Source organism: Typopeltis vanoorti, chromosome 18, assembly GCF_054136105.1.
Source record: "Typopeltis vanoorti isolate ZY-2024b chromosome 18, IOZ_Tvanoo_1.0, whole genome shotgun sequence".
Lineage (NCBI taxonomy): Eukaryota > Metazoa > Arthropoda > Arachnida > Uropygi > Thelyphonidae > Typopeltis > Typopeltis vanoorti.
The window spans coordinates 65,528,523-65,546,405 of record NC_143566.1 but is presented as its reverse complement, the minus strand read 5'-3'; the positions used below and the strand labels follow the sequence as shown (position 1 = coordinate 65,546,405).

The following is a 17,883-nucleotide window of genomic DNA, read 5'->3' as shown; positions in this document are numbered from 1 at the left end:
AAATAGTAATAGAAAAAAGTTAATTATTATATGTAGCTTTCTAGGCATCTCTGTTTTGAGCCAATTGAGTTATTTCTTGTGGAGAGAGAGTATCTGTGCTGTTAGAATTGTTTAGTTGGTCTTCCTCTCCATCCTTATCCATTTGAGGGAGTGTATAAAACTAAGATATCAAATTATGGAGAAGGAGGATGTCTCAGTTGATGTCCAAGCCAATCAAGTTGATATCTGCATTGAGTTTCAATCAAGGGTTTTTGGTTTGCCTCTTCTAAAATAGTGGAATTCTGAATATGATCCTTCCAAGAGTAACTGAGTAATAGTCTTAAGCAGGTTGTATTAAAGCTATTAATAGTTTTTATTGCTTTTTGGGTGGAAACGTTGCATGTTTCTCCATGATATAAGAAGATAGCCTGAGCGGTTGCTTTGTAAAGCCTAATTTCTGTTTCCAAGGTAATGAGGGGCGATTTTGATATATTTCTTAGATTCCTGTGCTGATTGAGAACTTTATATTTTCTTAATATTATGTCATTTGGAATTGGAAGTCCAAGGAAGAACAAGTATTGGAAGTCTTCTACTTTTTCTAAAGGTCAGTTGTTTTCTGTATTGATGGAACTTTGTACTATATTTGTATTTTAGTTTCATTTCAATTAGCGTCAATCCAAATATTTTTGCAGCCTGGCATAGTTTGTCAAAGTGTTGTTGTACCTTTGCTAAAGATAAGCCTATTAATACTATATCGTCTGCATAGCTGAGGTTGTTAGCCAATTGAATCGGTTGTTAATGGCATTATATTTCTGATTACAATTTATTTTGAAAGGTTCACAAGAGAAGTAATTAATTAGGTATTTCACTTTGGGAGCATCCATCTATATATATATATATATATATATATATAATTTTTTTTTTTTTTCTTTCAGTAAAAAAGACTAAATATAAAATTAAAAATTTCTTAATGTCATAAAATACTAGTATTGGAGGAAAAGGTAAAGACTAGTATTGAAGCCACAGATGGCAATTTACTTATGCTGATTTACATCATTATGATAACATTGACATAATTTTATTATCATTTACTTTAATATAATTACTCAAAATTGCACCCATGATCTTAAACTATCTCTGCAAATGATAGCAGCATGCAAGATGTCTTTATGATGCAGGAAAAGTGCAGTGATTTTTAAAATACACGTGCATTGAATAACTGAAACACATCACCTTCTGAATTAGTTCAGATAAAAAATATACCACTCTTGGATGGATATCTAAATGCGCAGAACAGAAAAATAGTGAAGGTTACAAGAATAAATATTCTTAAATACTGTGTCCTTTCTCCCTAACTATTCTTAAATATTTTGTTCTCCCTAATAACTATTCTAACTATTAATAGAATAGTTAATAGGAATAATAGGACTATGTAAATAGTTTTAACTATAAATATTAGTTGGATATAACTATTATCCCTAAATATTCTTAAATATGATGCTCTTTCTCCCTAACCATCCTATCCCAGTTTTGTAACAATTAATATTCCATCTACAGAGCCTGTAGTAAGAAAGAATATTAATAACTTTCTACGGAATAAAAAATTTCACAATGCTAAATATAATCAAAATAATAAATAATACATAAAATATTTCTTTTTCTTTTTTTTTTTTTTTTTTTACATACTGTATATTGGAATGACATGAAATAGGATTTCAAATTTTCTTTTGAAGAATTTTTCAACGATTAATTTTTGTGCGATTAATTTTTCTCACAATGAATTTTCCCCACGATGAATATTCTCACGATGAATTGTCCGGACACAATATATATATATATATAAATGTAGTAGTGTCACATGTTATAGTGTCAGCCTGGTTGGCCAAATGGTTAGCATGTTCGCTCTCCAGCCAAGAGGCTATGGGCTCAAATCCTGCCAAGGGCATGGACGTTTGTGATTAAGCTACTAACCGTTTACCATATGTACTGCTGTAAATCTGTACTGTACATATGTACTGCTGTAAAATTGTTACAAAACTGTGTCCTGGCACAGGTTTACAGTATGACCTTTGATGTCTTTGCACCATAAAAAAAATAAAATTAAAAAAATAAAATAAAACACATTATAATATGTAGTGCCATACAGTGACAGATTAGTTTAATGTGTGCAGGGTGAGTATTATTAAGAAGAGAGAGAGAGACATCAACTATGGGAAATAGAGTAGCGAAATTGCCCATTTGAATGGTGCGATACACAGAGCTAAAAGACAACTGGAGCGTATGGAAAAATGTGTGTTGAACGTACCGACAAATAACCGGCGGAAGTCTGTGACGGCAAATAATAGAATGTTCGTAAATGTCAATAAAATGAAGGAGCGAGTGCTGTATGGGGATTCGCTATTAAGAGGCGTAATAATTGAGAGTTTAACGAAGTCGTACCAGCCGGGTGCGAACATAAAGGACGTCAGCGAAACTATTCGACTGCAAAAACAGAGGGTGAAAGAGATGATAATCGTGGCAGGAACGAATGATTTGAAAGAGGACAAAATGGAAATGATAGAGGATGTGAGGGAGTTGTTTGAGGTAGCAAAAGAGAAGAGTGAGAGAGTTAGGATGGTGAGTATCTTACCGCGGTATGACAGCGCAGTGTTTAGAAGGAGGGCCATAATTGCCAATGACTTTATGCGTGGGTTATGCATGGAGAGTGGTGTGGAATGGATGTGTGCAATGAGTTCGATGGGCGAAAGGACTTATATAAGATGGATGGGTTACATTTTTATGGAGTTGATGTACGGAGACTTGAAAGAGTGTTGATGAATGATGTGGAAGTGGATGTACAGACTCAGGGAAACTAGATTTATTAAGAGGGGGGGGAGTAGATATGCAGACTTTAGGGGGGCAGTTAAGTGTATGAATGAGTATATTATGCCCGAGCGAGTACAACGGACAACAAATCAGAATGGGATAGTTAGTATAAGGCATCAAAGTAGGGATGGGACAAATGGGCTTCTGCGATTCATGTACACTAATGCCAGGAGTATTAGGAACAAGAAGGAAGAGTTTTTGGCCATGGTTGGCACTTCCAGGCCACAGGTTGTCGGTATTAGGTGAAACATGGCTGACAGAATATGATAAAGCTAGTGGGATTGAATGCGACGGGTATAGCGTGTTCAGGAGTGACAGGGTGAATAAAAAGGGGGGAGGAGTGTTATTGATGATAGCTGATGAGCTTCAGCCAAGGAGTATAGAAGTTGAACTGCAGGATGGGGAAAAAAGCACATTTGAGGCTGTTTGGTGTGAGATAGAATCTAGCAGAACAAAATATACAATTGGGTGCTGCTATAGACCGGGTGATGGAGTGGATGGTGGGGATAGTATGCATAGGCAAATAGAAGAAATGAGTGGAAGCAGGGTAATTATTATGGGTGATTTCAATTATGGTAACATTGACTGGAAAGAGGAGAGGGCACATGGGAGGAAGGAATTGGACTTTATGCGGTTATTAAGGGACAACTATCTACGGCAACATGTATTGGAAAATACCAGGGGGAAGAGAGTGCTGGACCTAGTAATTGCAACTGAGAATGTGGCTGTAACGAACATGACCATATTGCCACCAATTGGTGAGAGTGACCATAAGGTCATGACTTGGGAGTTGGCTAAAGGAGTCGAATTTACAATTAAGACAGGGTACATGTGGAATTACTGGGCTGGTAAGTATGACAAGCTTAGGTGTGTGCTTGGCTCAATGCCGTAGCATGTAAAACTGCAAGGGCTGGATGTTGATAGTGCATGGGAGGTGGTTGAGCACTGTTTGCAGGAGGCAATGGTTGACTGTATACCAAGAATCCGAATAATAAATCAAGTAGGGGTTAAATGGATGAATAACACTATTAAGCTTGAGCTGCAAAAAAAGAAACAATTGTGGAGGGAATTTAAGGAGAAGGGTGACCATCAGGCGCAGGAACAGTATAAAGCTCAGGCCAGGATGGTAACAAGGGTGGTAAGAAAAGCAAAAGCAGATTACGAAAGGAAATTGGCCACTCAGGCTAAAGAGAATCCCAAACAGTTTTTTTCAATATGTTGCAAGTAAAAGGAAAAATGCTCATGGTAGAATGATCTTAAAAAATGCTGAGGGTAGGGAGGTAACCGAATCAGTCGATATTGTGGAATTACTGAGCGAGCACTTTGCAAGAGTATATCATCCAGGTGGTGACTTTGCAGGAATGGAAGAACCAACAGCTTATACTGGAATTGTGATGAATGAAGTAGAGGTAACTAGTCTATTACAGAACCTCAATGTCAATACATCTGTGGGATTGGATGGTATACCAGCTCGTGTTGTACATGAAGCGGCCAAAGAATTGTCAGTGCCCTTGACCATTTTGTTTAATTTGAGCCTCAGGACTGGGTCAGTCCCAAGGGGATGGAAAGAGGGGAAAATAGTTCCACTGCACAAAGGTGGTTCCAAGGCTGCTGTTGAAAATTACCGGCCAATCAGCATAACAGGAATCATTATCAAGGTCTTAGAGAAAATAGTCAAGAGGAAAATACAAGATTGGATAGAAGAAAATGGGATACTGTATCGGGGACAGCATGGTTTTGTGAAGGGTAGGTCATGCCTTAGTAACTTGCTCACGTATTATAACACAGTGACGGCTGAACTGGATAAGGGTAATGGGTTTACAGTGATTCTACTGGACCTTGCTAAGGCCTTTGACAGGATACCACATGGAATTCTAATCAGTAAATTGCAGCATATGGGAATGGACATAGGGTTGGTGAGATGGATAGGAGGGTGGTTGACGGAGAGATATCAGAGAGTGGTTTACTCAGGAGTAGAGTCCACAAGACGGCCTGTGACTAGTGGTGTGCCACAAGGATCTGTTCTTGGACCACTGCTGTTTAATTTGTTCATAAATGATATAGGAAAGGATCTGAGAGGAACAGTTCATTTGTTTGCGGATGATGCGAAGTTGGGTAGGGCAATAGAGAATGCAGATGACGTCAAAATTTTGCAGGATGATTTGGATAGATTGGAGGTCTGGGCTAAGGAGAATGGATGTCAATTTAATGTGGCAAAATGTAAGGTTATGCATTTTGGGGTGAAAAGATTGGCGGCAGTTTATTGCATTGGTGGAACCGTGCTCCAGGAAATTGATGAGGCACGAGATTTAGGAGTGTTGGTGAATAAGGAATTGAAATTTAGGGGACACATTGCAAAAGTGGCCAAATCAGCTCATCAAATCACTTGGTTGCTGAAGAATACATTGACAAGCAGAGACAAGCAGGTTATTGTTCCTCTGTATCGAGCCTTGATAAGACCCCATCTCGACTACTGTGCTCAGATTTGGTCACCTCAGGTTTCTTCTTGATGGGGAGGAGGTGGAGAGGATCCAGAGGTGAGTGACCAAGATGATAGCAGGTCTGTGGAATGAACCGTATGAGAACAGGTTGAGAATTTGTGGGTTGCAAAAATTGGTTGATAGGCGGAGGAGGGGAGATATGATTGAGACATTCAAATTACTGAAGGGTTTCTATAAAATTAATTCAGAAGATATTTTTGAGAACAGGGCTGGTTGTGGGAGGACTAGGGGACATCCATGGAAATTGGGCAAAAGTGTGGTTAGTAAAGGTGTTAGAGCTGGGTTCTTTACTTTTAGAGTAGTGAATGAGTGGAATGCGCTCCCTGAGTCTGTGGTGGATGCTGTGACAATGAATGAGTTTAAGGCAAGGTATGATAGATACTGTATGAATGTCGAATAGTTGTGATGAATATGATTTGGGGCCTCCCTCGATGAGTCTAATGACTCCCTGGAGTTGCCCATAATAATAGTAATAATAATAGTAATATACATTGGAAAGAGCAAAACACACACACCCTGCTAACAGTACAAGATAATGTCACATCCAAAATTCCTAAAATAGTTCAAAAACTTATGGCTTACAGCTGTATGTTTTTGTAGCCGTTTTCAGCTATAAGTTATAGCTGTAAGCTTATAGCCCATTGAGACCGAGGAATGATTTCACCCACATACTTTAACTCACTAAAAACAGCGTATATTATTATGGAAGCACAGCAGAATGGGGGGAATATCAATTCCAGAAAAAAAAAAAAAAACATAATTATTATTATCATCATATGACCTCCATGGAGAGAGAGAGATTCATCGTGGGAGGTATACACTATTGCACATCATCCAACTGTGCCTTAAACTGATTCAATGTGTCAACAATCACAAGACACTCAGGCAAAGCATTCCACTCACCAACCACTCTCCATGCGAAGAACCTTCTCCACACTCCTCTGTGGAGTGAGGAGAAGGTTCCATTTTCCAGCTGGCCTATTGTTCTAATCCCCCCTTCCATTCTATGAGAAATCTCTTCCATGTCAACCCGATAACCATCCCAACTAGTTTATATGTCTCAATAATATCCCATTATAGCCTATCCTATTCACGAGACTTTGCAACTTACATTCTCTTGATCTATTCTCGTACTCCACATTCCAACGACCACTGATCATCTTTGTGAATCTTTTATGGATCCTTTCCAACATATTCTTGTCACCATGAAAACTCGGCAACCAAATCTGTGCACAATAATCTATATGAGGCCTGATCAAGGCCTTATACAATGGCATCATAACCTCTATATTTCTGCAAGTCAGGGTCCTCTGCATTTGACATCTTCACAACTTGTGCAATGTGGCTCCTAAATTTCATCCTTGTCCACCATCACTCCTAGATCTCTCATCTCCTCTACTTCCTTTAAAGTTTCCCCACCAAGTGTATACTTTGCATCCCATCATTGCTTACCAAATCTCAAAACCTTACACTTTGCAACATTGACCTGACATTTCTACTTACCTGCCCATTCATGTAATCTATTCAAGTCCTCCTGTAAGGCCATAACATCTGCTTGAGTCTGCATTGTTCTCCGCAGTTTTGAATCATCTGCAAACAGCTGCATATCACTAGAAAACAGCTGCATGAAAAACTGACCAAGTATAGGGATCGTCTTCTTTTTGGCATTTTAGTTTCAGACAGTCCTGGGGTCTGCTACTCGGACAATTTTCTTCCACTTATTTCCATCTTGGGCATCCCTCCTTTCCATTCCTACTTATTCCATATCCCTTTTGAAGTTTTTCCACTATCTTTTCCTTGGTCTTCCTTTTCTTCTCATACCCTTCACTTCCATTGTTATGACACTTTGTATTGGGTGGTTTACCAGTCTTCTCTGTACATGGCCAGCCCACCTCAATGTGCTTTCTCTCACTTTGTAATTTTTCTAACCCATCTTCTTATATCTTCATCCCTCCTGCTCTGTTTTCCTTGATGTTCCATTTATCCATCTTAGCATCCTGATCTCTATTCTTTCCAATTGTTCCTCCTGAATTCTCTTTGTTGCCCATGTCTCTGCTTCATACAACAAGGCCAGTCTAATGGCTGATTATATATACTTGTTTTTACTTTTTTTTGATGCATTTTTGTCGCATATCACTCCTGCCATCTCCTTCTATCTGGTCCAACCTGCCTTAATTCTTTCTCTGACTGCAAATTACATACTGTGTGCCTTCTCTCTCTATGGCTGATCCCAGGTGCCTATAAAGGTCAACTTCTTTCAAGATATCTGCAAATAATATAATCCACGGTGTATTTTTGGCTACTCCTTCACTGAGTGTATTTAAAATAATCACAAATAGAAATGAGCTCAGTGCTGACCCTTGATTCAAGCCCACTTTGTATTGAAAAATTCTGTTGTTCCAATGCTCATTTTTACTGCTGTCTCGATTTTTTTATGCAGTGCTTTTATAATCCTTACTAATTTTTCTGTCATACCCTTCCTTCTAAGGGCACAGTAGATTATGTCCCTTGGTATTCTATCATATGCCTTTTCCAGGTCTACAAATATATGGATAAGCCTTTTAATTTTCTTGCGATACTTTTCTAGTAGATTGTGTTTGTTTTTCTAGTACTTTTCTAGTATATATTTTGTGAAATTTATCTTGCACTGCATTTACTTTTTATATATCGGTATCAATGCAATTCATTTCAGTTTTCTAGCGAATAACATTTTCAGCGATCAATAGTTCACGTGATGAATTTTTCTGTGATGATTTTTCCTTGTGATGAATTTTCCCTGCGATGAATTTTCCTCACGATAAATTGTCCTCGTGACGAATTGTCCACGCGATGAATTGACTGTGAACCCTAAGCAACAATCAATAACATTTCAATGTCATAGATCTTTTATATACAGCAGTAGTAAATAATTTAACACAAGGATTTTCAGTTAGTGAGAGCTTAGATTACAATGAGATAAGTCATTTATCAAAAAAACTTACATGATCTGGAAAATCTTGTTTCAATTCTTTAATGCTTTGTAACCAATATTCAGCTGTTTTTTCACTAATCAGTTCAATGTTGAGAAATGATCCTTGTCCTGGACCATACATATGTCCAGAAGTTGTACCTCGGATGATACGTGGAGAAACATTAACAACACAATCCTAAAGTAGAAACAAAATAACAAAAAAAAAGTAAGATTTTACTTTTTCATTTGTTTCACTTAAATAAGAAACTTTTTTTTTTTCTAGGTACAGTGGAAATTTGCTTTGTAAATCAACAAAGTTCTGTGTGTTGTATAGTTTTATTTATAGTACTGTGATGCATGAGAAATCCATTTATTGTAATTCTAAAACCATACCCTATTTCAATACTTCCCCTATGATATAAAATTGGAAAGGTGAAGAGGAAGCCCAAGAGGTGATTATTATTATTATTATGATTCAGGCCTCTATGGAGTTAAAAGACTCATCATGGGAGGCCCTTCCTAGAAAACACAAAGTTTACCATACCATTCCTTGAACTCATTGACCATTCATGTTCATACCACTCTATCAGGCAATGCATTCCATGGTTCAACCAACCTCCATGAAAAGAACCCACTCTCCTCACCCTCTTCTTCATAGTTTCCTTTCGTAACTTCCAGGGATGACCCCATGTCCTTGCTCCCCCCCCCCCCTTTTCCACCAAGCGAAAGAACTCTCCAGTGTCAACCCTGTACACATTCCCTCAGCCTGTCCTCATAACTAACATTGTACAGTCCAGAAACCATCTTTTTATCCTCTGTACCCTTTCCACAGTTAATTTATCTCCTTCAAATCCTGCAGAAATTTGAGAAAAATAGTACAAGTAGTCTTTGAGAAAAATATTGATCTGATAAGGGCTTTATACAATGGAATGACAACCCTTTTATCTCTGCAGGTCAGCGTCCTTCTCAGTATTGCAGTAATCCTCTGGGTTACCTTCACTACCATTACAATAAGTCTCCTAAATTTCAGGATTCTATTAATCATCACCCTCAAATCTCTTGTCTCCATTACTTCCTCCAGTACAGCTCCTCCAACAGAGTATGCAGCTTCCCATCGATGCATCCCAAACTTCAAGACTTTACATTTTACTGCATTAAACTGATCACCCCATGAATTTGCCCATCTGTCTAGTTTATTCAAATCCTCTTGCAGGGCTGCCACATCTGCATTATTACTAATAACCCTTCCAGCTTCACATCATCTGCAAACAACTAAATATCCCCTGCAGTCCACTGGCAATGCCATGATATGAAGGTTGAACAATACAGGTCCCAGTACTGAGCCCTGTGGGACCCCACTTGTAATCTTCTGCTTCCTTGATATTTCCCCCATCATACACAACTCTCTGATACCTATCAGATAGCCAATCCATTTCACTAGCCTGATATCTAAACCCATGTGCTGCAACTTAAATATCAGCTTATCATGCGGCACCCTGTCAAATGCCTTTGCAAAATTCAAAAAAATGGTAGAATATGCCTTTCCCTCAACAACAGCTCATCATGTTATAAAGGCAATCATATTAGTAAAGCAAGAATGCCTCTTAACAAATCCATGTTGACTCTCACAGATAACATTACCCTCATCTGCCCAATGCTGTACATGGTCTCTCACTAATTTCTCCAACATCTTAATAACTACTGATGAAACATGGTCTACAATTTGACACCCCCAGTCTGCTACCATCCTTATGCAATGGCACTATCGTACCCTCCTTCCACTCCTTGGGTACCTTACCCATGGCCAGACTTTCATTGAAAAGCCAGGTCAGTGGAACCGTCAGTTCTTTAGCACATTCTCTCAAAACCCATGACAAAATTACCACCAGTCCCACAACTTTATTGTCATCTAGTACTCAGTATTTGAAACACACTGTCCTCTTGAACCTGCCTTATCCCTCTAGTATTAAAACCTAATTATCCAGGGTGAAATGCTCCAATAAAGTGTTCATTGAACAACTATGCTATGCCCTCTGTATCAGTCACTCTATTCCCATTTTTATCCCACATTGTCATACTTTCATAATCATACTCCTCCTACTGACCACATAGCTAAAAAATTCCCTAGGATTTTCTTTGGATCTTAGGGCCAATCTCTTCTCATATTCCAGTTTCTCCTTCCTTACTATACTAGTCACTCTCCTGGCCTAATTCTTATTTATATTCTTCACGCATCTGCTCTCCACCCCTTTTCTTATATCTCTTCCATAAACTCTTTTTTACCTGTAGTTCTTGTTTGATATTGTTTGTTATCCATTTTACACCAAATTGTGTCCTCTTCTTCACTCATGGAATACAGCTTACTATTGCTGATAACAAATATTCCTTCAAAATTTCCCAAGCGCTAATGATATCTCGCCCTTCCAATTCCTCCCTCCAGGGAACTGCCCCAAGTTGATATCTAAGACTATTATAATCACCTGCCTTATAATTCCACATAAATTCCCTTCTCTTTGATACTCCTGCATGTCTATTCATCTTTCAAGTCAGAACCATATGGTCAATCTCTCCAACTGGGGGGCAGAGATGCCATCTCAGTTATAATCAGCTCTTCTGATGCTATGACCAAATCCAAAGTATTCTTAGTTTTACAACGTATTCAAAGTATTTTTAGATTGTAAAAAGGATTCAAAGATACAATTTGATAATGCTTCTTCTAGATGCCCCTTAATTAGCAGTTGGGAACAGATAGTATATTGGTTAGATGGATCAGAGATTGGCTCTCTGAATGCTACCAGCAAGCCATGTATGATGGAGCTGTGTCTCAGAAAAGGTAAGGTGACCAGTGGCATGCCTCAGGGGATCTGTTCTTCTTTGGCATCTACTATTTAACTTGTTTGTTAATGATATTTCATGTGGATTGACTGGGGGTCTTGAAATGTTTGCTGACGATGCAAAGCTAGGTAGAATTATCAAGAGTAGTGCTGATGTTAATTCTCTACAAGAAGATTTGAATAGAATTTTAGCTTGGACAAATGATGGGGATACAGTTTTAATGTTAATAAATGCAAGGTTTTACACTTTGGGATAGAGAGCTATCAGACTACATACTGTATTGGTGGTGCTGTACTTCAGGAAGTGGATTTGGACAAGAGGATCCAAAGACAAATAACAAAAGTGATATCAAGACTCTGGAGTGTTGGTTATGAAGAGCATTTGAGAGAATGTGGATTACATTGATAGGAGGAAAAGAGGAGATATGATAGAGACCTTCAAGTTAGTTAGGGAATTCTATCAGATTAATACAGAAATGATTATAAAAAGAGTGGATGTTATGATGTGAAGAACAAGACGCCATCCCTGGAAGTTGTATAAAGATGTGGTGAAGAAGGGCGTGAGGAGCAGATTTTTTACATGGAGAGTTGTTAGTGAGTGGAATGCATTGCCAGAGTGCATTGTGAATGCGGGTAATGTAAATAACTTCAAAGCTCATTATGATAGACATGTTGATGGTTAAGTGGGCTCACACGATAAGTCTATTGACTCCATGGAGGTTACCAAAATTATTATTATTTGGTAACCAAATAATAATTCTTATCTTCGATGCACTACCAACATCTTTTCTTTCTATGGTTTTATGCCATGGCACAGCTTCAAGCCGTCTCCTAAGCTTATTATAATCACCTACCCTTCCTGTCAAAATATTCCTCGTGTTTCAAAATTTCCCAAGTCAAATCTGCATGGTCACTTTCTCCAATTGGGGGCAATGTGGTTACCTTAGTTATGGATAGCTCTTCTGTTCCTGTGAGCAGGTCCAATACTGTCACATTGCAAGTCTCCTCCATCACATGCTGCCTGAAATAATTATCCCTCATTAGGTATATAAATTCCATTTTCTGAACATGTGATCTCTCTTCCTTCCAGTCTACATCTTCAGAGTTGACATCCTCCATAATAATCACTCGATCAGCATTCATTGTACTAATTTGTTGATGCATGTCTTTCAGATCATCTCTTGAACTCCCTAGCCTATAGCAGTAACAACCATATGTTGCCCTTGATCTCACACTGGTCTGCCTCAAATGAACAACCACCCTCCAGCCTATCTCCTATTCTATTTGGCTGCAATTCATCTGCTGTCACCATCAGGACCCTCCTTCCATCCTATCTTCCCTGAAAATAGTAAACAGTTGACATTCTATCCATGTACATACATCATTTGCTGTTAGCCATGTCTCACTAATGCCTATAATGTTTGGCAAGATTGCACTAAGCAATGTCAAAAACTCCTTCCTCCTGCTCCTGATACTTCTGGCTTCAGTATATAGAAACTGCAGCATCCCTTTAGGCTCCCAACCAGCTTTGCTTTCTGAATTGACTACTTATTCAATACTTTTGCTTGAGATACTAGATTCCACATTTGTGGTCATTCTCACACTCATTCACCTCATGGGCGTCTTCACACATATTAAAATGCATCCCCCCTAATTGCTTAAGTTTTCCTGAATTTGCACTTCAGCATGCTCAGTGAACAAAGCTCTTTCTAGATACTAACATGAAAAACTATTTAGGTTCAGTCTGTCAGCATTATACAAATCCTTTTTTCCATCAATTTTAGACCATAGATCGACAAATCCTATATCATTATTTCTGCACAACCTGCATATTGATTCATTTACTATCAACCGCTTCAATTCTCCTCTATCATATCATGGTAGGAGACTTACAGTCTTCACCCTCTTACTCTTCATTTTTGCTTCATCCAACAACTCCTTCATATCTTCCCTCATAGAATACTTCTCCCCAAAAAATGTTATTCCTCAGGTGAGGCTTGAACTCACAACTTCGGCTTTTATTCAAAGTATTGTCTTATAAGTACTGTGCACATTGCACCACTGAAGAATCCTTTGGCTACAGTTATTTACAATGGACTTACAATATTTCTTCCAGATTGGAATCACATAAAAAAGCAAATCTGAATGTGGAAATGAATTAGTCAGATGCTTCAGAATTTTGCATCCTTCTAATTTAGAAGGATGAATTAATTTAATTTAAAAAAATGGTAAGAATTTCTTATATTATTATTATTATCTGAGACATCCAGGACGTCAAGGACTCATCAAGGCAGGCTGTATGTTATGTAAGCCAGCTGTCATATACATTCCCCTTAAACTTATTCACATTAGATGTTTTCACTACCTCTAAATGCAGACTATTCCACTCACTGCTCTCTGATAGAAGAACATAGCTCTTACGTTTTTCTTCACCATGAACAGACTTAACTTCCATGAATGGCTCCCATGTTCTCTCCCCACTTTCCTTAAAGAAAAATTTCATCAGACAATATCCTATAACACCCACTCAAAAGTTCATAGAAATCATATCACCCCTCTTTCTCCTGTTAACTGTAGTCTCTAATCTGCATACTCACAATCTTTTCTCATCATCTAAATCCCATCATCCTGATATAATTTTTGTAGCTCTTCTTTCCACCCTTCTCACAGTTTCTTTATCCTCCCCCTTGGAACCTGGGAGACTATATTTGTGCACAATAATCCAGGTGAGGTCTTATCAAGGCCTTAAAGAGGCAACATGACTTCCTTATCCTTACATGTCAAGGTTCACTTCATAATCACAATTATCCTCTGAGCTGTATTTGCAATTTTTGCTATGTGACCTTTGAACTTCAAATTCCTCTCTACCATTACTCGAAGATTCACTAGCCTCATCAATTTCTTGTAGCATAATGAACTAATATAATATGCCACTGAAAATGCCATCATGTGAAAGTGATGAGATTTCCATTAAACTGATATCCATTTTCATTTGTCCAAATTTCCAGCCTATTCAAATCATTTGTAAGTGTTGGATATCAGTAGCATCCCTGATTGCCTTGCCTATCTTTTCATCATTAGTAAACAATTGCATATCTCCTGTTAGACCCTCCCTAATGTCATTAATGAATAGATTGAACAACAATGGCCCAAGGACTGAACCCTGAGGTACACCACTAGTCACCTTAAATCTAGCAGATTCACGCCCACAGTATACCACTTTTTGTTATCTGTCTGTCAACCATCTACTTATCCAAGTCCCATATTCTCCAGTTTATGTAATGGCCTTTCATGTGGTATGCTATCAAATGTTTTAGCAAAACCCAACAATATAATATCCATTCCCTTTATCCAACTTGGTTGTAGCATTGTTATAAAATATGAGCAAATTGCTAAAACATGACCTTACTTTAGTAAACCCAACAATGGCCCAAGGACTGAACCCTGAGGTACACCACTAGTCACCTTAAATCTAGCAGATTCACGCCCACCGTATACCACTTTTTGTTATCTGTCTGTCAACCATCCACTTATCCAAGTCCCATATTCTCCAGTTTATGTAATGGCCTTTCATGTGGTATGCTATCAAATGTTTTAGCAAAACCCAACAATATAATATCCATTCCCTTTATCCAACTTGGTTGTAGCATTGTTATAAAATATGAGCAAATTGCTAAAACATGACCTTACTTTAGTAAACCCATGCTGTTCCTTGCAGAGTATAGCTTGTTTGTCTACCCAATTCTGTATGTGAGTTCTTACCAACTTCTCTTAAATCTTCACCACCAAACCAGAGACACTGATAGGTTGGTTGTTAGACACATCAGTTTTTGCACTAACCTTGTACAACGGAACTATCATACTTCTTGTTGAGAGGCTTATACGCTGGTTAAACATGATAACTAATATTTAAGGAATTGACAGCGTATACTAGAAATATAGATTAAATAAACTTTAATATATACTTTCTGATATTTCGGCGAACGTCACGTTGCCATCTTCTTGGCAACTTACTTCTTGGGAACTTATTACTGTTATTAGTACTTGTGTGACACGTGCACACAAGTACTAATAACAGCAAATGAGACTGAAGCTAGGAAGCTAGCGTTTTCCTAAAGTCCTGATGGTGCCCCCTGGCGGGCTATATTGGTAGTTCTTGGCCTTTGGGCTGAAGTTCTTCTGATAAAAGTTTCCCAAATTTGGGGCAGTCTCATGCATCCAAATTTGTTGAGGTTTGGCATGTTCCTAAGGGCCGAGGCTGATTCCATGAATAGTCTTTCATACTTGAACTTGCTGCGGTGTATTACTGTGGCTTTCTTCCATCTTATTCTGTGGCGAGTATCCAGAGCGTGGTCTGCAAGCCCAGAGTGGCTGTACTGGTGAAATCGGATGTAATCCTTGTGTTCTGAGATTCTGATATTTGCTGTCCTGCCTGTTTGGCCAAAGTAGGACAGTTTACAGCTGCAAGGGACCTGGTATACACCAGGTAGGTCTAGGGGAAGTGGTTGGTCTTTGGTGGAGCTGATAAGGGATGCCAGTTTTCTATGTGGTCTGTAACAAGTGGTCAATAAAATGTTTTTTTAAGATTTTATTGATTTTTTTCCGAGGTGCCTCGGATGTAGGGAATGGTGATGGATTTAGAGTAATCTTTATTGTGAAGGGGAGGGGGTGGTGGGTTGTGGATAACTGGGTTAAGTATTTTTTGGATTTTTTGGAGGGGGTAGCCGTTGGCTGAGAAATATGGGCTCCCAAAAATATCGCCTCATTTAGGCAGTTTTTTCAAAATTCCCATGGATGGCTGACATTCTTCTCATTTAGTAATAACTGATACCATGGGACCAAAGATGGTATTCTCCTAGGTTGATCATAATTTCCAGTTTTATAGTGCAGCATTTAGACTGTTCTAATTTGAAAATCAATATAATGGGTAATGGTTTGAGTGTGTTTAAAGTGCGGTATGATGAGCTGTGTGTATGATAAAAGGACCTCTTGGATAGTAATAATAATAATTACATACTTCCCAAGAAAGCACATCACGATCACTGCTACCAACTGATGGTAAAATAATCATATATTTAACAGAGACTCCTTCTGACACTGTGAACAAATCTAACTTTCACCTTGAGTTTCTTCTTTCACATGCTACTTGAGAAAGTTGTCTTGCATAAATTCAATAAATTTCACTTCAGTCATATCATGAGATTTCTCTTCTACCCAGTCAATATTTGCATAATTAAAGTCTTACATAATGATTAGTCATTTAGTTTAGTTAGTACAATGAGGTTAAATTGCAAAACTGATATCACAACTAAACTTGATGGAAATTGCTTAGCAAGTTTGCCTAGTGTTTTCCATGTCACTCAGCTTTAATCATAAATTTTCTGAGAAAAAATATATTAAAAATTACAAATGGCTCAATCAATGATTAAGCAGAACTGATGATATCAACAATAGCATATTATTATTATTATTATTAGAACTCATTTAATTCAGTAAACTTATTAGTGGGTATAACTACTATCATGTTATGCTTCAAACTCATTCGCATCTTCTAGTAATGCATCACTCAAACACGTGCAGCAATCCAGCCTGGTTGACTGAGTGGATAGCATATCTGCTATCCTGCCAACAGGCTGCAGGTGTGAATTCTGTTGTGGGCATGAATGTTTGGGATTATCTTTGGGTAGGAGATGAATTCCAGTGCCTGGTGGGAATTCCACTGTCCTGCTCACTGGAGGATCCTTTACCTCCTCTATCAGTTCCAAGTTTTTACAAAGTTCCTTGTTCCTGTAACTTATCATATCATGGTCAAACTGGGAGATCTGTTACATCCATCTAGGTCAGAGGTCAGCAAACTTACTCAAAAAATTATTCGAGAGCCATAAATATATTTTTATAAATAAGGAAAATTTAAAGTAATATTATAGTAAATTTATAGTAATATATAACAAGTTATAATATTAATTATATCTTTATTAGGTGAAGAAAAAATCACATGGGCACCCAGTAGAGGATGCCCATGCGCTCACCTTTTAGTCACTTTGTTGCTCTGCAAATGACCTCAGATGTCGAGGCACCCTAAAACCTAATCCTAATTAGTCACCATTATGTGAATAAAATCCTTTAAAAATTTTATAAACGAAACTATGATAGTTTTATTTTCATTTTTACTTCAGAGCCACATGTACGTACCCGAAGAGCCTCAGTTTGCCAACCCCTGATCTAGGCGAACATAAAAAATACATCTGTCCCCATAAGTATGGTCAGTCAGGGCTTGCTGACCATGCCTTGAATACTTTGCACAAAATCAAATGAACAAAAAATATCATGCTTCACCACAAAAAACAAATTTGAAAGACTATTTTTAGAATCAGCAGCAGGATTAAAAAACTGACCTAATCTTAATAAATATGGTTGTATTAAACTTCCCAAGATTTGCAAAATTCTAATTTTTAGACATCCCATTCAAACAGCTAAGGCAAGCCAACAGTGTCCTTCATAGGACTTTAGGCTTTCAGTCTAATTCTTTTCCACTTAGTGTTTGTGCAAATTAGTGTGTGCTTTTGCAATTTTAATATTGTTTTCCTGACAATGTAATCAATGTTTGAGATGAAATATAGAAATGATTAAATATGTTGTTTAATTATTTATATGTGCTATTTTACATATAAGTCCAAATAGTCAGGGAAACAATATTAAAATTGCAAAAGCACACACACAACTCTTGAAGACTGTAATTTCTCACAACTTTTGC

At 37.9% G+C, this 17,883-nt stretch overlaps 1 protein-coding gene across 2 annotated transcripts in view; it reads right to left on the bottom strand.

The window, feature by feature from the left end:
* su(r) (dihydropyrimidine dehydrogenase su(r)) overlaps positions 1–17,883 on the bottom strand; it is a 413,031-nt gene that overhangs the window by 83,345 nt on the left and 311,803 nt on the right. For both annotated transcript variants that reach the window (XM_090408491.1, XM_090408493.1), the window contains one exon: positions 8,327–8,491. In XM_090408491.1, the coding sequence (XP_090264617.1) occupies positions 8,327–8,491 (165 nt within the window). The remainder of the gene's footprint in view (positions 1–8,326; positions 8,492–17,883) is intronic.